Raw genomic sequence first — 27,544 nt, 5'->3', positions numbered from 1 at the left:
TTGCACCTATACATAGGACATTGAGGCCACTAACAGCAATATAGTTACTCCTAAAATATGTGTACAGTGGTACTCAGTCCTACTATGATTACCAAAATCTACAGACCTGAGATGATAAAGATGACACAGTATATTTGTCTATAAATCAGAATTATATATTTGTATACCACATCCCTAGACGTGTATGTTTCTTAAATTATGCTGAACAGTTTGTCCTTGTCTATACTTGCAATTTAACCAAGTTTGGCACTTTTTTTTTCTTTTGGGATTATTTTTTTCTCAGCATGTTCTTTTACCTTAAGAATGTCAAATCTGATCTTCCCTGATTTGCTGGAGGACCTTCTAAATGTCTTAGAAACTTTACTGTGGGCTCTAAAACCAAACTGAAGAGGTGGGCAGAGAGGAAGTTAAACCTTTAACAAAGGCATCCTTACTCCAAAATGTTGGTTATTATAGTTTAATAGGGGTTAAGAAAAACAAACGAAAACTAGAGCTTTCGAGCAACCAGACTTAAAAAATCCTTCCCCACTCAATTGGTCAGTTTCAGTCTCTTGGTTCCTGTGATGTCACTATTGTGCTAGTTCTCTGGATGTTAGTGCCCATCAGACAGACAGGACCTGACTTTCTAACATAAAGAACGAGGAGGAGAAAAAACTTTGTTCTGGGAGGGGGAAAAACATATTCTTTATGCCTCACAAAAAAGCAAACCCGAGTACCAGCCTATTCTTTCCTTGTAACACCAGGGATGGATTCAGTCTGAGGACTTGATCACTATTTGTTGCTGACCACTCCACTGCTGTCCATGGTGAGCAGCTCTAAAACCCAGAAAACGAGGCATGCAAAGAGTTAAAACTGAAAAAACAGCGAAATATTGTTTTATTACATGACCTCAGCTACTGTATAAGGCTTCCCCAGAACGGGAGGGATCTTGCAGCCTAGCTAGGCACAGCAGAAAGATTCCTGGAGGGGGAATGTCAGGTTTTACTCTGAGCCTTGTTTTTGCTACTCCTTGTGTTTTGTAAAAGTGACTTCTCTAAGTTAGAGTGTGTGTATATCTTCTTCTGTTTATGTATTGGCTTTGAGCCAAAGCTCTTCAGGGGTTGATTTTTATTGCGGTGTTTTCAGACTCGCTGACAGGTCAAATCTGGAGGAATGGGAGGGGAAAGGTTTTAGGTAATACATCGGCTGTGAGGGAGGCGGAGGGGCACTGCGCTTAGGCTTTCAGTGATTTGTAGTGAGTAGGGTCCCAGGAAGAGCAGGGGGTAATCTCAGCCACTGTGCATTGCTCCTGCAAGTGGAGATGACTCTGGCAGTAGGTGTCCTGCTGACCTTGGTGCTGAGTAGCTGTGGTTCCTGGGGACAAGGCTGGCCGGTAAGATACAAGGAGGGAGGATAACCTACCCCTTTCACTTCTACCTATTCCCCATCAAATGGAGCTGAAGAGCTTTTCACTCCAATCTGTGCAAAAGGTGACTGATTCTTTGTGCACTAGAAAGGGATGGATGTCACAGAGTGGGTGGTGACAGCTGTGTAACCGTCCTCCCTGTCTGAGTGGGACACTGCCTTGAGTCTGCAGAGTCTGCTCCCAGCTCCTATTAGTCAGTATATTTGTTTCCCTAAATCAACGGGGAGGGAGAGTTGTCACTTGCTTTCCCAAGAATACCTGTTGATAGTCACAGGGAAAGTAGAGGAAGAATTTTCAAAGAGAGGGTATTATATGTGTATGACAGGCATGAAAGCAGGCTGTGCTCCTGCTCAGTAACTTCTGTCAAGTCGTTCCCAAAAGAAACCAGTGTCCTATCTCCAAAAATGGCTAGCATCAGATGTTTCAGTCAGGTGAAAGAAACCTAGCAGTAGGTAGATGTTGGATAATATGCTCACTGTGAAGGTCTCATCCGAACCCTCATCCTCATAAAGATTGGTTTAAACCCCAAAGCATGAGGATTTATATCCCTTCCCATACTTTTTTTTTTCAATAGCTGCTCCTATTGCACCAAAATCCCTAGACATCCAGGCACAACTGTACCTCAAAAACCTGACTCCAGATAATTTTAGGCCTCACAATCTCCTAAATTCTACTAGATTAATAGGTGGCAGGTTCTTTGGTTCTGGCTGTCTGTATGTGGGTTGGTTGCGTTTTCATTCAGACTCTGATACTCTGCATTGGTCAATTGCACAGTGCTTAGATGCCATTCAACCTCATGTTAAAAGGTATACATTTGAAATGAAAACGTTTTGCTAGTAGACAACATTGCACATTGTTAGGATCTTCTCTTCTGGGTCAGTGCTGTTAAACTGGAAGATAGTCTGTCATGTCCGGGTGTCATTAGTCACAGAATGTCATCGTGGCACTACAACTTTGTTATTAAAAGGACATGTAAAATGCAGAATGAAAAAGAAAAAAGTAAGATGGCGATGTCGTTTTTTACATCAGTCCATCTCCATTCTGCAAACTAGCAAACACAGACCAGCATATGTATAGAGTTCGAATCTTGTAGAAATGATTGAAACAATGATATAAAGGTGCACTGCTGTCACTTTCTGAGGGAAATACATACATTATAGTATGTCTTTAATTTTTAAAAATTAATCTTTAAATATCTTATATGGATTTTTCTTCTCCTCCGTTGATGTTTGAGTCTTTACAGCAAGAAGTTGACCAGCCTTCAAGGGAAACTGTTAAACAGATTATACATCTGGCAGGATATTTTTATTTATGTGAAGCCACCTGTGTTTTTAAAAGAGCAATAATTTTATTCTCTAATTTATTTCAGTTTTAGAAATTTTAGACAGTGCATGTAACTACTGTATAGTATGTACATAATTTTCAGGCAGAAGCATGATTTTGTTTCAAGTTAATGCTGTCTCTTTAAAGCTGGGATTTTAATATGTTGAAAGTATAGCAATTTTCTATCTTTAGAGTAGATCTTTCTGCATTCAGTTTGTTTTATTTTAATGCTGTTTTCTTTCTTTCTTACAGTCCATTAAGTGTGGCTTTGAAACTGGTATGTATAAATAAAATGGATCTCTTTACACTGTTAAAAGGAGGTACCTAATTAAAAATAGCTAATCTGTGATTATTCAAACACTCAGTAACTGACTATAGGCGGGGAGTTATATGTTCTATCAATATTCATGACAGTGGGCCTGGCTTAGGGTGACCAGATGTCCCAGTTTTATAGGGACAGTCTCGATATTCAGGGCTTTCCACTTTGTCGTATATAGGTACCTATTAGCTATTACACATACACACACACGGGTCCTGATTTTTCACACTTGCTATCTGGTCACCCTAGCCCGGCTCCATCAATGTTTGGGCCCCGTGCCATGGGCTGGCAACGGGGGTGCTCTCACCTCGGGGACACCCCCCCTCCCCGGTCCCTGTGTGCTGCGAAGAGTCTCGGGGGAGGCAGGGTAGCTCTGCAGGCTACCTCTGTCCCCGCTCTCCGGCCCCAGCGCTCAACCGGTTCCCAGCCCATTCATTGGTCAGGAACCAGGGCCAATGTGCGCTGTGGGGGGGCGGTGCCAGGGCTGCCTGGCTGCGCCTCCACAGCAGGGAGGGGGAGGGAGACACTGGCAGAGAGAGCAGCTGGAGTCTCTCACTGTCAGACAGAGACACAGACAGCTGGGGGGGGGGCACAGGCAGAGAGAGCAGCAGTTTCTCACTGTCAGACAGAGACACAGACAGCTGGGGGGGGCACAGGCAGAGAGAGCAGCAGTCTCTCACTGTCAGAGACACAGACACAGCTGGGGGGGCAAAGGCAGAGAGAGCAGCAGTCTCTCACTGTCAGACAGAGACACAGACAGCTGGGGGGGCACAGGCAGAGAGAGCAGCAGTCTCTCACTGTCAGAGACACAGACACAGCTGGGAGGGCACAGGCAGAGAGCAGCAGCAGTCTCTCACTGTCAGAGACACAGACACAGCTGGGGGGGCACAGGCAGAGAGCAGCAGCAGTCTCTCACTGTCAGACAGAGGCACAGACACAGCTGGGGGGGGCACAGGCAGAGAGCAGCAGCAGTCTCTCGCTGTCAGAGGCACAGACACAGCTGGTGGGGCACAGGCAGAGAGCAGCAGCAGTCTCTCACTGTCAGAGACACAGACACAGACACAGCTGGGGGGGGCACAGGCAGAGAGAGCAGCAGTCTCTCACTATCAGACAGAGAGACACAGACACAGACACAGACACAGCTGGGGGGGCACAGGCAGAGAGCAGCAGCAGTCTCTCACTGTCAGACAGAGACACAGACGAGGGGCGGAGATATGGGGGAGGAGCAGCGTTGTGTACCCTGGGGCTGGCATTAAATACAGAGTACAGAGGTGGATTCCGGTGCGGGGGGGGCTATAGCAACCTCCCCCCCTCCCTCCTTCGCAGAGCAGACCCAGGCTGCAGCTGGCTCCGTCCATCACTTGTCTCCCCATCCCACAGAGACCCACACAACCCTCTGCCCCCCGCGGAAAGACCCCCACCGGCCCCTATGCCCCATCACCCCCTCCAGAGATCCTCCCCCCTTTGTGCCTCCAGAGACAGCTCCCCTCCCCGCTGCCTCCCCTGCTCACTACAATCTCCCCCTTTGCCTCTCCTTCCCTTCCTCCCAAGCACATTGGCTGGGAGGCTCCCAACCTATTGGCCACAATGGCCAATGGGAGCTGCACCTCAGGCAGGGTGTCCGCTTGCAGATGTAGACCTGCCTGGCCGTGCCTCCATAGCATGGGAAGGGGGAGCCCCCAGTGAGCAAGCCCCGGTTATCATCATTACAGGCACAGCAATTCTCTGGGTATTTAATTTCACCGAGGCAAGTAATTCAATCTATTCTTCCTTTCCAGGCAGTTTGTGGTTTCTCCTGTAAGAAAACTTACAATTTTTTTGCAAAGAAGTCCATTTATAGATTTTTCACTTGAGAAGTATATTTTCTGGTTGTTCATAAGCTCATTAATTTTGTTAACTCAGTTTCATAGGCAATTTTAAAAGTTATTTGAATTGTACCTTGTTTTTCCATTGGCCAAAAAACACATGGAAGATGTGCAGATTTTTATTTCTGTGGACCAAACCACTAGCAAGTGTGAAAAAGCAGGATGGGGGTGGTGGGTAATAGGAGCCCATATAACAAAATGCCCCAAATATTGGGACTGTCCCTATAAAATCGGGACATCTGATCACCCTACAAACCACCCTATGTAGAAATGTAAATGTCAGAGCTAGAAAAGCTCTGGAAGGGTAAGAGTCCCTTCAGGATATTGTCCTCAAGTCATTCATTCTTTTGGGCATTCTATTCTATTGTTCTCTCCTGTAGTGATAGTGATCAGTGTTTCCACCCACAGGGGAGTTGCACAAGACTGGGTCAATCCTGCAGCGACTCTGCCTTTACCCTTGTTCTCTGTCCACTCCCTCTACCAGCCCCTTTGGCCTCCCTAAGATTCCCCTACCATTACTCCCTCTGGGTCTTCTTTCTCTGGAGCATCTCATGAAGTAAAATCTATCATTACAGGTTCTTTTCTCTGTAATGTAGTTAATTTTGATGTATTTATTAAGTGTTAATTAATGCACTATGGGAATCCCCCTTCAGCCCTCTGTATAAATTGATCCCCTTCTTTCCATATGTTTTGCCCATAGGGTTTTCTGTAGCCCTAGGGCAGCCAGCAATAACCCTTGTGTCTTTGCAATGGGGTGAGAGAAGAGGATCATGGATTCCCTATTTATGTGATTTGCAAGAAGTGTTATCATTACTCAGGGTACCAAATATGTTTAAACGACATAAGTGCCTTGTAAAATCCCAAAGCAAGCTCATTTTCATTTCTTAGGTAATAATCTCATATTCAGTATATACACATTTTTCATTAATTGTATGCGTTTAATTTATTATTATTATTTATTACTAGCTAGGTTACGAGTTTTTTTCAGTATGGAAAATTCTGTGCTATTTTACAGGTTAAATGACTGAATGACATAATTACACACACACACCCGTGTCCATCACTAAGTCCGGTAATTTTGTCAAGTATCCATTGTGCAACACGGTGGTGCTTATCCCTGCCCCGCGCTTCAGGGGGACACAGGGTCCAAGGTGGCCTGAGAGGCTAGTGGGAGGCCTGGTGTCCCTCTGAAGCACAGGGCCTGCCAAAGCACGGGGCCCGGGGCAATTGCAATTGCCCCAGTCCATCCTATGGACTGGATAGCTCTCCTTGGGCACCACCAAAAATTATACAAACCTGGTACCCCTGGTGCGCTGCCTGATAAGGTGAGCCTTGCTCCTGCCACTTTGGTATTAACGTTGGCTTTTCTTTTTTTTTAAAGCTTTCTCTCTCTGATAAGAGAGACACTGTTTCCAGTAGGATGGATTTTCTCCATCTCTTTCCTCTCAGTCTCTATCAAGTACTTGACACCTTTCCAAACTGTCTCCCGCTTGACTGTTGGCCAGGTACACTGACATGGTATGGTGGTTTCAGTCACTATCACAGTAGAGAAGGTAGTTCTATATCTTTATTCATTCATTGCAGAACTTCTCATCTCTTACAGGAGACACTGACTACATTGTCCCAGCTCAGCATACTGTCTCAGGAGCAGTACTAGTTTAGAGCCTGGGGATATCTCATTTGTGTTGATGGCATTGGGAGGACATTACCCCCTCCATTTTTTAGATATTGCTCAATTTCTTGGCTAAAAAACAAAAAAAAAACTGTTTTACACTGAATACGGTTAAATGTGCTTATTAATACAGGAAAGAAATCAATGTGCATGATTTCCAGACTTATGCTCAGACTGACTTTACAAGATATATCTGATTTGAAGTTTCACAGCACATGAAAAGAATGCATCATTTAATTACATGAGAATGAACAATCAGAGTTTTTGAAATAAACTGTTAGTGCCAGAAACAGAATCTGCTGGGTGCATGGGAGAGAAGTGGTTTTCCTAATGGTAAATTCTTGTTTCTGAGACACAAAAAATGATTTTTTGCATAAGCAGGTGAAAAATACCAGTAGAATTGACAGAGTGATTGATAGATATGGAATGTGTTTAAATACTAGGTAGCTGCTCTGCTTTTAACACGTCTACTTATTTTTGCAAGGTCCTGCTCATGAGTTGAGAAAGTGGCACAGTCTAACACCGGCAGATCTTCATAGTCTCAGTGCCCAGTTAATTGAAACAGAAGTGGATACACACTTCAGGTCGTATCTTATAAATATCAGCTGGAGCCTCAGCATGGATGGTAGGTGTGACATCCAAGTACATAAGACTATACAATATAAAATTTCCTTTTGAATATAGTGCTTGTGCAGCATGTTGCATTAACAGCCCTGAACACTGATGTCCTCCAAGCACACAATAACAGTGGCAGTGAAAGCTTCTTTATGCTGCCCTGCCATCTTGCCTCAGTCTTGAACTGGAGGAAGCACTTTTAAGAGCAAGTGTATCTGCATGACCCATTTGACACTTGGCTTCTCCATAGAAACTACCAACCATGGTGTCAGTTATTGAGGACTGTGCTGGTGAGTTTTCTCATGTGGGAAGTAGATTGGGACCATCAACTCATGGTAATTACAGTTAATCTCTTGCAGGCATGCTTTCTAACCGACAAACCACAACCTTAAAAGTCGTTTATTCTTTTTTCAGTTCCTCTCTACCTTCCAATCTCCCCATCCTTCACATATGATTTTTTTCTTTGTTAACAGTAGTAACTGAATCATGTGGTCAGGGGGTCTAGAGGGTTGTACAGTTTGCTCTAACAGAGCGGTTCTCAAACTGAGCCCGCGTTAGACTTGCTGGGGCCCCAGGGCTGAAGCCAAAGCACAAGGGCTTCAGCCAGGGGTGGCAGGGCTCATGCTCCACCCCCACGCTCTTCTTTCCTCCCCATCTCCCCCGCCTGGAGTCATGTAGTAATTTTTGTTGTCAGAAGAGGGCCGTGGTGCAATGAAGTTTGAAAACCGCTGCTCTTACATTTAATCATGGTTGCTGTGATCTTTGTCATGGTAATTCTTAGCACATACATGTGCATGCAAAATCAAAGGATAGTCATGACAGTACAAATGTAATGGAAATACAGTTTTAGAAATCAGACATTGCTTTGTACTCAAAAAACTCAGTATTTTAAGCATTTTTCATTTTTAGTACAAACCACTAGAACACTGCATATGCTGTGATAAGTGTCAATGTAGGACTTGATGTGCCACTATCAAAGATTGCTTTTTTATACTCAGCTGGCTCCAGACTTCATTGAAGCCCCCCCACCTCTCTTTTTTGTAACCTTGTAGACGGAAAATCTCATGAACGATCTTCGGGGAAGGGGGTGAAGTATACATCACTGGGATGAATGCAGCTGGTATATTCCAGCAGCAAACTTTGAGTTTGTAACTTGGTAGTGACATAGTTGGCTCTAATCATATACACACAACATAGTTAATAAACAGTTAGTAAGCACAGCAATTAATCATATGCCATCCTAGCCATAATGCCTTATGCTGATTTATAGTTGTTTTCCTTTAACCAGTTCATAACATTGTTTCTTTGCTGTATATGGAGAACCTACCTAATAATACATGTGTGTGGCCACTTTTCCTTTCTCACATATTTTTGGTAGAAGGACATCCCAGAGCATATTACCTCACATATTGCTACTGATGCTCTAACTTTGCTACGGCACTCTGTGATAACTGTCTAGATTTTCCCAGAGTGCACTGCTACACATAAAGTTAGTGTTATACTGTATACATATGATTGAGTGTGAAAAGAGATGCGCTATGGATTTAACTTAGACAAGTTTGTTTTAACTTGGTCAGATGAGTCTGGCATGAACTAGTTATTACAAAAACATGGTGATAGCTGGGACCATGGCTTATACTGTAAATAGAGCCAAAGGGTTAAGAGTATCACGACAACCTTAAAAATATCATTGCTCTCATTAGTTTATGCCAGAATCTATTGTATCACTATAGTTTTCTCTGTTTAATACTGTGCTAGGTTTATTTTATTTCTTTATGTATGAGCAGCAAAGATCTATGCAAATATTTATATCTATGAATACCAATTTTTCTTCTTTACTTCCAGCCAGCATAAAAGAACTGACAGCCACAAAGATCTGTGTGATGAGTAAAGGAATCAGAGAACATTTTGAGTGTATTCGGTGCAATTACACAGAGAAGTTTCAAAGTCAAACCATGTTTGGGAATAGAAGAGTAAGAACGTTTTTTAAAAAGTAATTATTTTGTCATTTGTTGTTATTAGGGAGGAGAGTGTAGGGAGGTGTCGTTTAAAAATCAAGGCCAGATCATTCCTCTGTGTCACAGTTAACGTATAGAGGGCTGGGAAAGAATGAGCTGTAAATGGGACTCCTTCAGAAAATGTAGTAAAACGGGTTTAGCTGTACAAACCAGCATTTTTTCAGACACTGGCAGAGGGTAAAGCTGTGTGGAGGACCTAGCTGCACCTTTTCCCATGGCAGCATGTCTCCCCAATAAGTTGTGCTCCCATGCTGTCTCTATGTGTTGGAGCTCACAGTACAGAGGGGGGCAGCCAATGTGACATAATACAGACGGGTTCATTTCACGATCAGGAGGCAGGGGATGGTATCCTGGATGGCAGCCCTCCTCCCAGACTGCCCTCTCCAATCTTGTGGAACCCCAACCCCATGATACACCTGTGGTGAATTTCTAAAGGATTGAGGAACTGGGACAGCCTGATATGGAGTATTGCTCCTTCTTTCTGCACTTGTACCTCCCCGATTATGCCTGATCTAGCTCCCGTGGATTCATGAAAGTGATGGGGATGATTAGCCTTGTGGTATCTTTCAAATGTTAGTTGTTGTTTTTTAATTATTAATAAGATGAGGAGAAAACTTGGGTTTTCAGAGCTGGATTTGAATGTGTTGTTCTGAATTCTTCTACCAGGCATAAACTGATATTGGAAAAGTTACTGAATGATTTTTGGTATCGGGATCTTAAGAACCAAACAAGTTTCACAGCAGTGTGTATCTCAGACATTCTATTACCTTAACATTCTATTGTTCACTGTTTCAACGTATCTCTCTCAATATTTAATGTTTTGAGAGGAAATTCTCTTCTCGGTTATATCAGCACAGCTCACAGAGTTCACTGAAGTTGCCAAGCATAACTGAAAGAAGAATCTGGCCCTCAAAACTGCTGTTTTAATTGTTTTGTTTTAGTGGCAGTTCCACTACATTGGATTCCCTGTAGAACCAGAAATGTTCTATTCTATCAGTGCTTACAACCTTCCCCCAGCAAATATATATGAGGATTCTCCATCAAAATCCATCATGTTAACTTCACCAGGTAATTTGCCAGTTTCTGTTTAACCTGGTTCATATGAAAATCTCATTTATGATACTGAATTCTTTCTAGACTTTGTTGTACAGGATGTTTTGAAAAGCTAGGAATCAGCAAAAACAAATGTATTTTTATGTTTAAACAGACTGCATAATAAACATGTAGATGCAGAGATAATTATTTCAGCTTTGATAACACATCCTTAGTTACTTTTTCCTTCTGAGCTCTCCTTTCTCTTCTCTCCTTTCTTTCTCTCTAACTTCTAGTAACAGGTAAAGTCAAATTTTTAAAGCAGAAAACCGTTGGCTTTTTAGATTTTTTTTTTGTTTTTTATGATGTCACACCTGTGGCTACCTTTATTCTCACTTTTAGTTCTTAATAAACTATTTGCTGAAACTATAAGGCAGCTTGATAATAGGCTAATTGTTGCAAAAAGGGTAGGCAGATGACTCAGGTGATTCTGAGTGACCAATCCTTGTTTGGTGACTCTGTGAAATGAGTATTTGAGGTCTGTCCAGTTCCTAGTGAACAAGGTTTCCATACCACAACAAGCACCATCACAAGAGATACTACAATAACTGGCATCCATCTTGGCACTCAGAAGGAGGCTATATGGGTATCCACACTACTTTCATATCTAGATTTGGACCTCCCCCCACCAAGGTTAAGGTGCTTCTGCCTGTGCTGTACTTGTTCTGTAGACAGACAGAAGATAGTCCCCTCCCAAGAATGTAATTTTGGCATCTTTAAAAAGCACTATATTCACTTTATTTTTAAATCACTAAGCAGGCATTGCCTTGTCTTGTCTTTTCTTGTTTAGATTTTGACAGCTGGGAGGTAGACAATTAAAAAGCAGAGGAAGTAGTTAAGGGACATTTTTTTTAATTTGTGGTAAGATCATAGAATTATAGAGTATTAGTGTTGGAAGAGATCTCAGGAGGTCATCTAGTCTAATCCCCTGCTCAAAGTGAGACCAACACAAACTAAATCATCCCAGCCAGGGCTTTGTCAAGCTGGGCCTTAAAAACCTCTAAGGATGGAGATTCCACCACCTCCCTAGGTAACCCATTCCAGTTTTTCACCAGCCTCCTAGTAAAATAGTGTTTCCCTATATCCAGTCTAGATCTTCCCCGCTGGAACTTGAGACCACTGTTTCTTGTTCTGTCATCTGCCGTCACTGAGAACAGCCTCTCTCCATCCTCTTTGGAACCACCTTTCAGGTAGTTGAAGGCCGCTATCAAATCCCCCCTCACTCTTCTGTTCTTCAGACTAAACAAGACCAGTTCCCTCAGCCTCTCCTCATAAGTCATGTGCCCCAGTCCACTAATAATTTTCATTGCCCTCCGCTGGACTCTTTCCAATTTGTCCATATCCCATATCTGTAGTGGGGGGGCCGGATCTTCTGTAGTGAAGGTAGATGCATGTATCATGTGTGAAGAGGCTTCTAATGCTATCAGAAAGACCTCAAGTTTTTTTTTGGTTTGAGTTCATAAATTGTCTCCAGAACCTTTTATCTGAAAAGAATCATGTATCTGCAGTGTTGTTAGCTGCCTACATGAGCAGAGCTGCCAACATTTTTGTGCCTGAGACAGGAGAGGAGAATGGTGACACTTCCAAAATGGGAGAACTAAATGAGGAGACGAGAATGCTGTTCATGGAGCTCATTTCATAGGAGCTGCCTAGGAAAGCAAATAAATCTAATTGTGATATCTACAGTTTGTTGGTGAGAAATAACTTTGTTATGTGCACATGATAGGCTCCAATGAAAATATGTAGCTGCAAAGAGATAATATATTTGCTAAAGTATATAAAATCCATTTAAATCCGCAGGTTGTAAAGATAATGTAATGAAATACAGCAAAAGTTGCATAGAAGTGGGTAAGTACAATAGATGTATCCTTGGATTTATTTTCACAAATAGCAATATGCACAACCTTGGTATTTATTTTCTACCTTATAAAGTCTTTAAAATACTGAAAAGGGGGGATGGACACCTTGGGGCCAATTTCAGTGCCAGGATATATATGCAGCCAATGAGAAGAAAGAAAACTGCTCATAACTCTTCACAAGATTATATTTATCCACAAGGGACTATCTGCCCTTTGAGACTAATTAAATACAAAAATCCCATGAAAATGTGCAAATATTGAAATCAAACTATCTTGTCTCCTGTAGTTTTGGCAAATAGCCCTCCTTGTATCCTTTCTAACATTCTTTGTAATAAAGAATGTGATAGCATTATGCTGATATCTGGTGTCTTGTGTGTGATATCAGATCTGACCATGTGCCAACCCCAATCCCAGCTATGGAGTGAAGGCTGCAGCTGTTAAATAGAAAGCAGAGACCTAAATCTGAATCTTGCTTCTGGTACCAAATTTGAATTCCCTTGAAATCAGAAGTTTGAGAATCCTGCACATTCCTAAAGTAGCAATAGGCACAGTCTAAAATAGAGAATATTTCCATACTTCCTAATCTAATATATTGTGGGATTGAGAGATTAATTTGGCATGTGTTTATGAGCTGGTAGAGTTAGTACAGTTACCATTGGACAGGTGCTCAGATTGCAAAAGGCACCTGTGATGAGGCAAAGGAATTCCATGCAGGATCTGGCAGGGAGGAGGCTAAAAAGCCTTTCTGATTTTGTTTTGAGTCTTAAATATTCAGGACATGCTTGCCACGTTCATTTTAAAATATAAATGCCTGAACTCTGCAGCAACATAGCTACTTTGACCAACCACTCTTCTGACTAGCCACTCTGAGACACACTCCCTCTCCCCCCAATAGGGCACTTCACCAGAGAGACCAACAAGTGAATGGGTATGGAATTTAGCCTGTTTTCTCACTTCTGGGGGTTGTCTCTGCTGGTCAGAATTAGGGCACTGTGGGGCAATTGTTTTGCCACTGCCCATGCTGTCCAAACAGGCAGCCAGTCTTGTGGGCTGTCAGTCTGGCACCTTTTACATTTACAATGAAACTTCTTCCAGCACGCAGGCAGTTCTTAAGAATTTTAAGCTGTATTCTTTACAACCCACAGGAAGTCTGTGGAATCCAAATATAACTGCATGTAAAATAGAAGCAGAAGTGGAAGTGAATTTTACCACAAGTAGCCTTGGGACCAAATATACCATACTTCTCTATGAGTGTGAGAAATGTGATATACCTATTGAACGGGATTTGATGACAAAGGTATTTTTCTTGTACATATAACAGCTAACATTTAAAACATACACGTGCTCTTTTAGATACCCAAAAATGGTAAATCCAATTTCTTTTATTTTTCCTCTCCTTTATGACAATCTACATTACAACTCATTTTACCAAGTTAGCAGAGGACATGCTTTTTTCAGACAAATTAGAGGAACTGGCCAGCAGACCATGCGAAGTCTGTGTGCTGGGTTCTAGGAGAATGACAGCCTACTTTAGGAAGAGCTGTGCTCCAATAATTATGGTCCTTTCCCCCCAAGAAGGCAGAAAGTTTTTCTTTGTGCTTCAGGTGGTAAGAGAATTGGATAAAATCCCAGAGCCTGAGTTCTGCTAATTTGGAAGGTCTAGTCAATAATCTGCAGCACACACTGTCCACTGGCTCTGTGGATATGGGGAAAGCAGTGGATGTGATAAATCTTGGCTTTAGCAAAGCTTTTTGTATGGTCTCCCACCGTTTTCTTGCCAGCAAGTTAAAAAAGTATGGACTGGATGAATGGACTATATGGTGGATAGATTGTCGTGCACAACGGGTATTGATCAACGGATCGATGTCCAGTTGGCAGCCAGTATCAAGCAGAGTGCCCCAGAGGCCGGTTTTGTTCAACATCTTTATTAATGATCTGGATGATGGGATGGATAGCACCCTCAGAAGGTTCGCAGATGACACTAAGCTGGGGAGGAGAGGTGGATAGGGTCCAACGTAACCTAGACAAATTGGAGGATTGGGCCAAAAGAAATCTGATGAGGTTCAACAGGGACAAGTGCAGAGTCCTGCACTTAGAATGGAAGAATCCCTGCACTGCTGCAGGCTGGGGACCGACTGGCTAAGCAGCAGTTCTGCAGAAAAGGACCTGGGGATTACATATGGAGTACTGCATCCAGTTTTGGGCTCCCCACTACTGAAAGGATGTGAGCAAATTGGAGAGAGTCCAGTGGAAGGCAACGAAAATGATTAGGGGGCTGGGGCACATGACATGAGGAGAGGCTGAGGAAACTGGGCTTATTTAGTCTGCAGAAGAGTGAGGGGGGATTTGATAGCAGCCTTCAACTACCTGAAGGAGGGTTCCACAGAGGATGGAGCTAGGCTGTTCTCGGTGATGGCAGATGACAGAACAAGAAGCAATGGTCTCAAATTGCAGTCGGGGAGGTCTAGGTTGGCTATTAGGAAAAACTATTTCACTAGGAGGGTGGCGAAGCACTGGAATGGGTTACCTAGGGAGGTAATGGAATCCCCATCCTTAGAGGTTTTTAAGGCCCAGCTTGACAAAGCCCTGGCTAGGATAATTTAGTTGGTGTTGGTCCTGCTTTGAGCAGGGGGTTGGACTAGATGACCTCCTGAGGTCTCTTCCAACCCTAATCTTCTATGATTCAAACATTTTACTCCCCATGGTGCTACTTTGCGGTTTTCCCATTTATCATTAAGATTTTAAAAATGCTTCTATTTGTAACATTTTCAAATTGGGAGTGTTCTACAGGGAAGGTGGAATAATAGACTGCAAAATGGTAATACAGTACTAGTTTAGATAAGCGTTACCAAAACTCAAACTTATTCTTAATGAAGATTACATACTGAGCTATTCTGAAATTTTTTCTGACCTAGCCAAGAGGTCAGATTAAAAAATGATATAATCATCACTTAAAATAACAGATGTGTATTATATTTAATAGTGTCAATAAATCTGATCAACACTTTAAATAGATTTTCACTATGTATTATTTTTAAATTATTTCTCTGTGTAACATGTTTGCTTCAATTTTTTTTCCTGGGGGTTTCTATCTGCATTAGATCAATGAAACTAGAACTTCTGTTAGAATACCAGTGAGTGATCAAAGCAACAATATTTCTGTACAGGTAAAGTTCAATTTTGACTGAATTTGCAATGGAAAAAGTAGCTTCTTTAAAATTAATGAATTGTATGCAAATACTACGTTGTTTCTGACTAATGTCCAGTAAACCTGTGTGCAATACTGTGTAGCTCTTGATATCAAGTTCACCTTTGTACTGTATTAAATGAAAATCATGGACATAAGTTTTGTTTCTACTAATAGTGATTAAATAAACTGCACAGTATAATTCTCCTATGCTACAACGCTTAAGACAAACGTGTTTAATATATTTACACTGAGGTCTTGGTATTACTGGGGGGTTTTTCAGATCCACACTCACAGAATTGTTTTCAGATTCTTGATTCTTGTCTTTTGGGGACAAAATGTATTATCCAGAGTCTATATTTATTCTTAAAAACATCTACAAATGACTGGATTCTAAATTGGTCCATTTAAGGTTGGGATTGTGTATTCTTGTTCTGTATACACAACGGTGAGGTTCATAATAAGCTTTAGAATAAGCTGAGCCACAGAACTCAATAGGAGTTTTCCCATTAATCTCAGTGTGGGCCCAAAATTGTGGTTGCATATAAATTATTGGTACCCAAACTGAGGTTTATATATGATGGTATAGCAGCCAATTTTCAATTATATACCTTACTCTGAACTCAACTCCAATAAGTCTCAGGTGCATTTCTCAGTTATACAACCACCCAAGAGAATATAGAAAAGCCTTGACTCTAAGTACAGCTTCATAAAGAGCATATGTTAATACTGTATTTTGCCTTTCAGCCTGAGAAGAGACATGTACTGGGCTCTTTATTCCTGTGATCGATGTGCATCATTTAAATGGACACAGGCAGTTTAAGCCCCAAATCTAGGCTTTATTCAAATTACTAAAATGAAAAAGAAGTGGTTCAATGAAATTCATTTGAAAACTATTTAATTTTAACAAATTTATTGTTTAAATATTCCCAATTAGTGTTTGCAACCCAGGCATTGCAGTAACATGGTCATGCACAAGATAAACCAGCAGAATAAACAGTGAAAAGGAAATTACTCTTTCATTTTAGTCATATAAGTTATTAGTAAGGAAAGTACTTTTAAAGTTTATGTATTGTCACATGATAAAGTCTCTTTAAGAAACTCAGTAGTCAGAATAGGACACCAAAGGGCCAAGCAGGATAAAAGAAACAGGAAGGAATAAAGCTGTCGCTAAGTATTTATTTGTCTGCATATTAGAATTTTTCTTCTACTTTTTTCTTCAGATCATTCCGTATTTTGCCAAGTGCAAATATGATTGTCGAAGGCACAAAGGAACCCTAACATGTGTTCAAAACCACAGTAATGGTTAGTTGAGCATTTATCATCAGAATTGTTTGTGTTCAAAATGGATGAAGTCGGAATTATGGCTTGTTCTATCTCTTACTATTTCCACTGACCTACCATTGTGTGTGTCTTACGCTTTCAAGTCTAGAGCAGTTACTCTTTGGTGAAGAAAAATTTGAATTTCAGAGACTTCTTTAACGATCCTTCCCTAGGGACTGCAGCTTGATATGGTAGAAAGGCTTCTGTGTTCCATTGCCCCTCAGAGCTATGGTGGCAGCAATTAACTCCTGGTAGGGCCACCTAAATTGGACAGGTCAAAGGCAGACCAGATGGACAGCACTCCACTGGTCCGTCAGGCTGGGGGGTGGAGCAATAGGCCAACAACCTATCTCTGTTTAAAAAAAAAAAAAAAAGTTATTGAAACACAAGTTCGCCATTCTGCCAAACAGCATGACAGACCAGGATGGGACAGTCTTGTTAGTACCATAAGCAACAACTGGCAGCACGGGAAGGATTAACGTTAAGGCTAAGTACATAATGAGCACTCTAGGATCATATACTGTACTTCTGGCAGTCCCTTTAAAGTCCTTGGTCTACTTTGTCTTTCATTATCCTTCCTCTTAGAGCACTCCTTCCAAAATGTTTGTTTTCATGCTAAATACATTGCATATTTAAACTACATAAATTAAAGCCAGTTAACAACTATCGGTTTTGACAAAACAGCAGAGAGAGGTCAGAATGGCCCATGAGATGTCAATCTGCTGGGAGGAGGAAGTATTTGCTAGTGTCTCGCAGGGACATGGAAGGAAACTTAAGGGAGTAGGATGGGAAGATGACAGCACCTGCTGCAGTGTAGAGAACAGGGTTTCTCAAGTTCTTCGGCAAGTGTTAACATTTCTGCATAACCTTTTTAGGAAGTCATTTTAGTACAATTTCTCTTTCATGTATATAGGCTGGAAATGCTCAGTACGATTAAGTAACCAGAAGCCTTTTTTTTCTTCAAAGTCAATTATTCAAAAGGTTCCTCATTGAAGACTTACGGTTCTTTCTTTTAGGGAGCATCACAATTGATTCAACTGGAAGATATGTGTGTTTCATCCTTGTTGCTTTATTTGTAACTGTGTGTGTGATTGCTGCTGTAGTATTTTTCAGGAACCATGGTAAGACCTTTACTCACTCTTTTGAAAAAGCTTTACTTTAAGGTTCTTTGATCTTTACCTCAGCTTCCTTTTAGTTAGGCACTTCATATTAAAGGTATTGCAGTGCATTTATATAGCATATATTTTAAATATCACAACAAGCAAGCATTACGATACCCTTATTAGGAAACTCTTAGCCCGCTCTTCATTTATGTCCATTTCAGGGTAAATGTTCGATCCTAAAACTATTTATAGTTAAAAAAACAAAACAGTAGTTAAAAATTACCTAAAACACAAATTGTGCCCAATTCTAGGGAATCACTAGATTCATTACTTGTTTTGTATGCATGTCTCTAAAGGAGACAGAAGAATGGCAAGGTGGGAAGAGAAGACTTATGTTTTAGGTGCAAACCAGAAGTAGAAAAGTCTCAGATGACATCATTTATAAGAAGCACTGCCCATACAGAACTAAGATAGATGTAGAGGAGTCACCATATTGGATCACACCAGTGATTTCTCTAGTTCAGTATCTCATCTATGATAATGCCTAGTACCAGATGCTTGACAGGAAAGTGCAAAAGACTTTACTTAAGGAATAGACTGCACATAAGGGAAGTTTCTTCCTAAACACCCAAGGTTAGTGTCTGGCTTGGTTTATGCCTTGAAAAACAAGGATTTATACCTCTGATTTTCTGTAGATGTTCTCGTCATCAATATAAAAGTATCATCTTTTTTTAATCCTAGTAGGCTCTCTCTTGCTTCAGTGGTTATGTGTGTCAATGAATTAAACAGGTTAATAATTCAGTGGGTTAAAAAAATATTTCCTTTGGCCAGTTTTACATGTCATCTTTCAGTTTCATTGAACAGAAGCCTGAGGTTTTTGTGGAGCTGTCCCAAAGATGCTCAAGTCTTTTTCCTTCCATCTCTTGGTGGTAGTTAATCCACCCCACAATGCCTATTAAATTTTTTTCATTTCAGTGGGCATGACCTTGTAATTATCAGCATGGTCTTTTTGCAGCTTTTGTGCTGCCCCTTTTCCTAGCTTTTTTTAGATCACTTTGATACTCATGACAGCTTCTGCCAGCCTTGACTAACCTAAATAAATGTCATCTGCAAGTTTTGCCCCCTCCCTCACTGATCATTTTCCACTTGAATAATAAATATAGTAAACACCAGTCCTAGTAGGGAACATTGATATTCCCCAACTTTTTGCCATGTTTAAAACTGATTTATTCCTGCTCTCTTTGATTTTTAACCAGTTTCTTTACTTATCTACATCCACCGACTTTCCTTAATTGCCTCTGGTGAGGGACTTTATTAGAGGCTCTTAGGAAGTCCAAATAAATAATACCTACTGGCTGCTTTTCTTAATCTACTGTTTTGTTAACATGAAGAATTCTACTAATGGGCCATGATTTTTCTGTACAGAAGCCAGGCTGTCTTATCCCTAAACTATCACATTAAACCCTAAATGTTTCAACCAGTTTACCTCACATTTAAGTAAAGGTCACTAGTCTGTAATTCCAGGGATAAGCCTTGAAGCCTTTTTTTTTTTTTTTTTTAAATAGTGTGACCAAGTTCCTCCTCTACCTTGGTGGGTCCTGCACTTATTGGCAGATTTGCTCACCTCAGTGATCTTCCCCACAGTCTGGATCAACTCCTCCTGTGTCTGATCAAGAGTTGGGAGGTTTGGAGGGAACCCGGGCCCCCCCTCTACTCCGGGTTCCAGCCCAGGGCCCTGTGGATTGCAGCTGTCTATAGTGCCTCCTGTAACAGCTGCATTACAGCTACAACTCCCTGGGTTACTTCCCCATGGCCTCCTCCAAACACCTTCTTTATCCTCATCACAGGACCTTCCTCCTGGTGTCTGATAATGCTTGTACTCCTTAGTCCTCCAGCAGCAAACCCTCTCACTCTCAGCTCCTTGTGCCTCTTGCTTCCAGCTCCTCACATGCACTTCCTCTCCTCTGGCTCTCCTCCCCCCGCCTGACTGGAGTGAGCTCCTTTTTAAACCCAGGTGCCTTGATTGGCTGCAGGTGATATAATCAGCCTGTCTGCTTTAATTGGTTCTAGCAGGTTCTTGATTACTCTAGTGCAATCCCTGCTCTGGTCACTCAGGGAACAGAAAACTACTCATCCAGGAACCAGTATATTTGCCCTCTACCAGACTCCTGTACCCTACTGGTCTGGGTCGGTCACAATAGGCACACCATTTTACTACCCTCCAGTCTTCTGATACAGTACCTAGTACCTATTTTTTGTTAGCCCGTTGAATCCTCATTCAGAACTCTTTGCTCATCAGGTCCTGGTAATTTTTTGCTGCTCATCTTAGTTTGCTCAGCACCTCCTAACTCCTTGGTTTTAGACGGCATCTCATCTTTATTATCTGGAAAGAGTAGGTATCTCCCCAGCATCCTCTGTGGTGAAGAATGAAGCAAAGAAACTATTTAATGTCTGTGCAATGGCTTTGTTCTCCTCAAATCCTCCCTTAGCTCTCAGGTAGTTCAGCAAACCCACCCATTTTCATGTAATTTTCCTGCTTCAGCTATACTGAGAGGTTCTTTGGCTAATTTCCCTCTTAGACTTCCTAGTTTCCATCCTATACTTTGCCTACTAGAATTAAGTTTCTAAAATACAGAGAAACAAAATTGGGGATATGGTTCTTACTAAAGTGATCATCTTTGGTTTTAGCTGGAGATTATACCCTTTGACAAATACCTAGACTAGCTCTTGGATACTCATTGTGTAGGCAGCATGCACTTTATTTCAGCACTGTTTTATTACACTTCCTCTCTCCTTTGCTTTAGAAGTCATGGCTATCAAGTAGAAACAACTGCATGAATCTGAAAAAAAGACTCCACCTATTGTCAGCGAGACAATTTTAAACCACATCCTCAAAACGAGGAACTAAATTAGCCAAAAAAATAATTCTATATCATTGAGTTCTGAAAATTAACATTGACATTTTCAGAGTGAGGACAGTTTTACATTAAATGGCACAAAACTGTTTCCAGGACTATTAAAGAAAGGTGACTGGGACACAATGGGACCTGTACTGTCTCGTAGTAGTAAAAACTGTTTTGTCATTCTCTTTTCAGCATTGATTCATGGGGACACACTGACTAATGTGACAACCAGTGTCAGCAGTTTCCTAGTAGATGGTGCTTGGAGTCAAAATGAGGGTTGATTTAGTACAGGGATCAGCAACCTTTGGCATGTGGCACACCAGGGTAAGCACCCCAGCAGGCTGGGCCACTTTGTTTACTTGCTGCATCTGCAGGTTCAGCCAATCGCGGCTCCCACTGGCTGCAGTTTGCTGCTCCAGGCCAGTGGGGGCTGCAGGAAGCGGTGCAGGCCAAGGGATGTGCTGGCTGCGGCTTCCTGCAGCCTCCATTAGCCTGGAGCAGCGAACTGCAGACAGCGAGAGCCATGATCAGCTGAACCTGTGGCCGCAGCAGGTAAACAAACTGTCCTGGGTGCTTACCCTGGCAGGCCGCGTGCCAGAGGTTGCCAGGCCCTGATTTAGTGATTGACTTGCATAATATAACCTTTTAAAAATGAACCTTCTGGAATAAACTTTTTTTTTTTTTTTTACAAGTACATAACTCCTCCCCAGCTAGATTAGGAAGTCATTCAAATGTTGATTTTATTTGCTGCTAAAAAATGTTTAAATTCAATACAGTATATGGTTTTTTTAATTAACAGATACAAAGAAAATATTCTTCCATCGTGCAGAGCTACAACAACCGGTTAAAGTACTGGTTATCTATCCAAAAGAAGTGTGTTTTCAACATACAGTCCTGGCTTTTGCTGAATTTCTGCAAAAGCACTGTCAAAGTGATGTCATTATCGATGTGTGGCAGAAGAGGAGAATTGCTGAACAAGGCCCAGTACAATGGCTTGCTATTCAGAAAGAAATTGCAGATAAGATAATTTTCCTTAGCTCAAGCTATAGCATTACTGATTGTGATGCTGTTTGCCATGAAAGCATAGGAAACCACAAAGATAACTCTGAGTGTATGTTCACTCTTGCATTCAACTTCTTCTGCAGTGATATGAAAAATATATCTTCTCTGCACAAATACATGGTGGTTTCTTTTAATGAAATAAATCCAAAAGACACTCTCCCAAGTGCTCTCAACAGCTGTCCAAAATATTGTCTTATGAAGGACATTGACATCTTTTGTAGAGATCTAGTTCAAATAGGCAGGCCCTTGGCACAAATAGAAAATTAGTATGTGGTTGGAACCCTACCACCAAATGTATACAAACTGAGGAATACAATATATTATGTTCTACAATATCGACACGGTCTCAGCAGCAGTTGAATATGATTTTGTAAGGCACTTGATGGATTTGAAATGAGTTTGCTTTGGTGAAATTAATTCTGGATAAAACAAGCTTTACTTTCAGCCTTTTCACTGCTTAATTGCAGGATCAGGGCAAAAATCAGTTAAGAGAAACTGAAGCTATAAAAGTCTACATAGGAGAGGTAGCCACCCATTCACCAGTGTACTGTAAACTCCTTTATATAATTATGAAGAAATATTTAAAGCTAGTCATTTAATTATAAAGCTAGTTTTTAGAATTACAGATAAGAGTATACAATGAAAAGATAGGTATTGTCAATTTGATATGGAATTATCATTGTTACCATATTGTATTTGGAAAATAAAACAAACTTTTAAAAAATTAATGGCCCTACAGCCTTTGGGGCATGATTTGGTCTTATGTTTAAAACACATTTTAAAAAAAGGAGAAAAACAGGTAAATTAAAACATGAAGGGAAAATATCTTGAATCGCTTTCTGATGAGAGGAGAAAAATTACCATTTTCTGTGTTTCATAAGATTTTTAAATTTATCTTGTGCATATGTTAGCAGGTTTTTTCCCTTGATCTGCTTATTGGATTTAATTGTAACTAAAACTTCATGTCCTCCTCTGGACTGTTAATGCTACAAGATTATTATACTCCTATATGATAAATTTGTGTCTGAGTAAGTTTTGTAGTGTAAATAAAGGATTTAATACACTTATATAATAGTTATAGCAGTTCTCTTCTTGGAGTGTCTGATGCTCAACTGCTAAGGAACTTAAGTGTATTTAAGAAGCAACACTTGTTTCCCACCCTGACTGACTAAAAGAAGGGAACAACTGGATAGGCCATTAATACTCCTGTTTGGTTCATGAAATCATCTGTCATATGTACAAGTCAGCCCTCACTGATGACCATATGGAATTATAAAATGTTTATTGTACAGAACCCAGTTGAAGACTATCAAATGCAAATATGATCTCTGTACATATGTACATTTTCTGTAATACAGTTCAGTGACCACATTTATAAAAATTAAATGATTGTTTTATACAGTTAGATTTGTGGACCCTTCTTGTTACAGCAAAACTAGCAACAATATTTAACTTGGACAAAGATACCAGATTGAGTATTCCTTGGTTATGCTTCCAGTAGTTTGGGACAAAAAAAGTCAGAGACAGACTGTCTTCAGCTGCCTGCAACAAATGTACAGGAAAGGTACACAGATATAGCTCACTGCTTTTGGTTTAAGATTACACCAATGTTTTAATGCATTTTCCCAGAACACTTAAGAAAATTAGCTCTTAAAAACAATTTTTCTTTTGTTTTTTAAAAAGAAGATGCCTCCTTGGTAGTCACTAAAATGCTGGAAGTATCCCTAAGATGTTTATATTTATAGTCTAGCATTGATTGTTATAACAGACAGGGTGGGATAAGCCACAACAAACTAAGCGCTAGCAGTGCAGGAATGGTCTGGGCATATTCCCCCATAATGCGGAATGTTGCCATCAAATAGTTCCGGGGTGGGATTAACAATAGCGGGGTGGTATTACTGTGGGTGAGCTGGAGATTTCAAAATTGTCACTTCAGATAACATTTGATGACTTTTTACAGTTAGTGTAAGTCTTTTTTGCCTGTCTAAGCAGTGGATAGTAGTGAGAAGCATTTCAGTTTCATGGTCCTCTCCATCCTTCTGTGTGAATAAGGGCTATTTGTCAAAGGCGAGCTCCTGCTGCCTTTACTGTGATAGCGCTAAACACAGGTGTGCTGACTCAGATGCAGTGTTTTGGGGATATTTTTAAGGGGGGAGGGGGAGGAGCCAATAACTGTCAGTGGTTTTGGATGTTGACAAGTCTTCCTGACAGTGAAAACATGCAAGAAAATAGGTGAAACACAGCTTCAATTGTCAAAGAGAAATGGTCTTTTTCTCTTTGAAGTTAGCATCGATTCTGGAAGAAAACACACCACAAGGAAGAGTAGCTGTAAACTGCTACTCGTTTTAGTGTTACACATATCATCCCTGTTAAATGTTTAGTATCTTGTGTTTATTTTTTCCATATTTTTCATTAAACTTGTCCAAGTATTTGTAACCACCAGAACTTTGTATATTTATATGGACAAAAACTTATTACATGGATTCTTTTCTAAAGAACGAAAGAAGTGTGAGCAGTAATATTGCATTATATAAAATTCATGAAGATCAAACAGAAGGAAAAAGCTGTGTTAAGATACTTACTTTGTTCCTCAATGGTACTTAATTTCACTTTTACACAGGGTTCTGGTCTTAATGGTTTTATATTACATTTTAAATCCGTCTTATTAAGAAGCACCACAATTTTCCTTTAAAAGCTTCCAGGTCTAGACTTACTGCTTCTAAAGTTAAGACCAAATCACTCAGTATAATGTTAATTATTTACAAACGCATGTATGTCTATATGCCACTTTACTGTTTTATACATAGCTTTTCAATGATGTGCAGCTTTAAGTTTCACTTGTGACATAACTGTTAATAATTTATTTGGATAAAGCAGGAGCACCCAAATGCACAGAATCTGTATGTAAATAGCCAAAAACTGGGATTTTTAAAGTTGCCCATGCATTTTAGGCACTTACTTCCCTTTTGACTCAGTAGGATTTTGGCACCTAATTCAGGTTCTTCTCAAAAACCTCAGCCAAAAACTAGCACATTTTAAAAAAAAGTCTCAAACCACAAGCAGGAGAAATGAGCTTGCTTTGGACAACAGGATAATTTTGAAAAGTAATATTCAATTAAAATGAGGTTCCATTCTAATCTTGTTAGATTACCACACAAATGCAGCTCTCTCCCGTAACATTCGGACACCAAAGCGTTGCCATTCTCGCTGATATATCCATAGTTCCTGGGTTGTATCCAGACAGGCCAAAACTGCACCGCCTTTCCATGCAATCAAGCGTGGATCCATATCCTAAAATTAAGAACAAGGATTGCATAAAAATTACGGATCTGATTTTCAGAGGTACTAAATACCGGCAGCTCCCATTTAATTTAATGGAATTTCACTCAGCAACTTTGAAAATTAGGCCAACAATTTCCCCCAACATTTTTGTGTGATAACCTTAAGTATTCTCCCCATGTTTATTTATTAAGGAACTTGGAAGTCACTGATTTTACAGTGTATCAACAAGGAAAATCAAGCCCCGTGAGTAAAACTATTGAATACTTAAATAGTTTGGTTTTAGAAATTTAGATGATTAATGCCAAATATTATTTACATTCAATACTATGCATCCTGTTATTTCTTACTCTTCCTTCTTTGCTAATGTCAACTCAAGTTACTGACAAGCAGACAGGATTAGTTATCTTTCACCATATTCCTCATGGCCACTCCGAGTCCCTTTTCCTAAAACTAACTTTACTAGCTGTTGGTTAAGTTTCTTATTCTGAAAGAAGCAATTAGCGATAATCTATCAATTGTAAAGCTACTATAACTAGTCATTCTACCTCCAGATACATATATCTGTAGTGGAAGCTCATAGTATAGTGATCTGAAAAAACAATCTGATCTCAGGTCTCCCATAAGGCATGTAACTGAACTGTGATAGTTCTGAAATAATTTTTATTTTATTTTTTAAACCTTTAGATTCCAAATAGTCTATGAATAGTTCACTAATTCAGCTTCATTAACATCATACCTTAGGTCTTGTAATGACTTCTACATTTTCAACAACTCTTCTGAAAGAAGGAGGCATTTTGTTGAGAATTCGGTGCTGAAGAAATTCTTGAGCTTTATGAAACATCAGACCTCCTCCCACTACTAAGATAGAACTATACATCTTCTTTTTGGTATCATCAGAGGCTGGAATGATAGAAGTGTATATATATATAAAAACATAAAATAAACAAAACTGAAGTGCTAATACTACCTAAACTTGGATTATGAAAAACTGCATAAAAGTCAAAGTAGTTAGGATTAGTGAAAGTTATTATAGGAGCAGACATTTCTCAGTTACTAACAGCATGAAAATATTTAACAAACATGGGCTTTCATAAAGCACTGGAAATGAGAGACAGTACAGCAATTTATTTTCTAGACAACAAAGCTAAAAGAGAGAATTCTAGTTTCTATAAGGTAATGAAAGATGTTGGAATTTGATATGAATCTGGACCAAGTGATTGGGATCTAATTACAGTATTATGCAAATATAGTTCTTACCACAGCAGTCAATACTATGAAGAATGGCTTTGTCAAGGCCTAGTGCTTTGCCTTCAAACTGGGATATAGCAGTTTTCCTGGACATGTGTGCTGCTAGGGGTTCCTCAGACTCATTTCCAGCTATTATACAATCACTCTGAGAGGATCCCAGGTCCACTTCTTGTGGATAAATCCTCTCTGAAATGTCTGAGGACTGGCCACGCAAGTCTCCCTCAAATCCACCAGGCTTGGACATCGACTTCCTATCAGCGGTAGCTTTTGCAGACTTAAAAACAAAATAAATTAGTAAGTTAATTTTTTTAATTAAAAAAATTCATTTCAAATCCTCACAGGTTGCTTTGGCATAGGAACAGTGTTCTAATGACTCAAATAATATAGCACTAATTTTTCTTTTGCTTCATTTTAGCTTACCAAAAAGAACTGTTGAATGTTGCATTTCCGCCCTATACAAGTATTATTCTAAACCACAACTTTTAAAAAAAACCTCATTTTTGAAGTCCATCAAACATTTCAAATGGGTATCATGGCATAAAATCATAATGTAGTTTCTACAAATATAGAAGTTTTATCTATGGGAGTTTATCTACACATAGTTAGTTAAAGCAGTATAACCTCTTAGTGTGGATACAGTTATACTTGTATAAGAGGTGCTTATATCAGTTTAATTTAGACCTGGTCTACACTAGAAAACTAGGTCGGATTTGTGACATAGTTAAACAGACCTAAGGCCCCATGTAGACAGTGCTTGGTTGATGGATGAATTCTCCTGTTGACCCCACTACTGCCTCTTGGGAAGGTGGATTACCTATACCAGGGGTAGGCAACCTATGGCACGCATGCCAAAGGCAGCACACGAGCTGATTTTCAGCTGCACTCTCACTGCCCGGGTCCTGGCCACCGGTCCGGGGGGGCTCTGCATTTTAAATGAAGCTTCTTAAACATCTTAAAACCCTTATTTACTTTACATACAACAGTAGTTTAGTTATATATTATAGACATATATTTTAACATTTTTAGAAGATCTCTTTCTATATCACTGGCATGCAAAACCTTAAATTAGAGTGAATAAATAAAGTCTCGGCACACCACTTCTGAAAGGTTGCCAACCCTGACCTACACTGACAGGAGAACCCCTCCAGTTAACATAGATAGTGTCTAGACTGCAGTGCTGCAGCGATGCCATCATAGTGTTTCAAGTATAGACAAGTCATTATTCCCACTACATTTTCTAAACCCATATAGTTTTAATAGTACAAAAA

General features: G+C 40.3%; 2 protein-coding genes across 5 annotated transcripts in view; one reads left to right on the top strand and one right to left on the bottom strand.

Annotated features, from left to right (window-relative positions):
• The first annotated feature begins 1,210 nt into the window (after positions 1 to 1,210).
• On the top strand, positions 1,211 to 22,120 carry IL17RB (interleukin 17 receptor B). Its single transcript, XM_050960597.1, is given in 12 exon segments — positions 1,211 to 1,372; positions 2,981 to 3,005; positions 7,069 to 7,209; positions 9,045 to 9,172; positions 10,159 to 10,285; positions 12,110 to 12,157; positions 13,314 to 13,465; positions 15,270 to 15,335; positions 16,579 to 16,660; positions 17,695 to 17,799; positions 21,484 to 21,969; positions 21,972 to 22,120. Coding segments are annotated over 12 exon segments (1,581 nt in total). The 5' UTR covers positions 1,211 to 1,300.
• Positions 16,271 to 27,544, bottom strand: part of ACTR8 (actin related protein 8) — a 23,900-nt gene continuing 12,626 nt past the window's right edge. The window contains exons 11-14 of one of the 4 annotated variants that reach the window (XM_050960587.1): positions 26,286 to 26,550; positions 25,765 to 25,928; positions 24,898 to 25,037; positions 16,271 to 17,028 (exon numbers count right to left, since the gene is read on the bottom strand). In XM_050960587.1, coding sequence (XP_050816544.1) covers position 17,028; positions 24,898 to 25,037; positions 25,765 to 25,928; positions 26,286 to 26,550 — 570 coding nt within the window. In that variant the 3' untranslated portion in view covers positions 16,271 to 17,027. Of the gene's footprint in view, positions 17,029 to 17,983; positions 18,024 to 23,011; positions 25,038 to 25,764; positions 25,929 to 26,285; positions 26,551 to 27,544 lie in introns of those variants that run through there. The other 3 variants (XM_050960585.1, XM_050960584.1, XM_050960586.1) reach the window with 3 other exon arrangements.

This window comes from Gopherus flavomarginatus, chromosome 6, assembly GCF_025201925.1.
Source record: "Gopherus flavomarginatus isolate rGopFla2 chromosome 6, rGopFla2.mat.asm, whole genome shotgun sequence".
NCBI classification, from domain to species: domain Eukaryota; kingdom Metazoa; phylum Chordata; order Testudines; family Testudinidae; genus Gopherus; species Gopherus flavomarginatus.
Note: the sequence above shows the minus strand (reverse complement) of the source record. Positions and strands in the feature narration are given on the sequence as shown.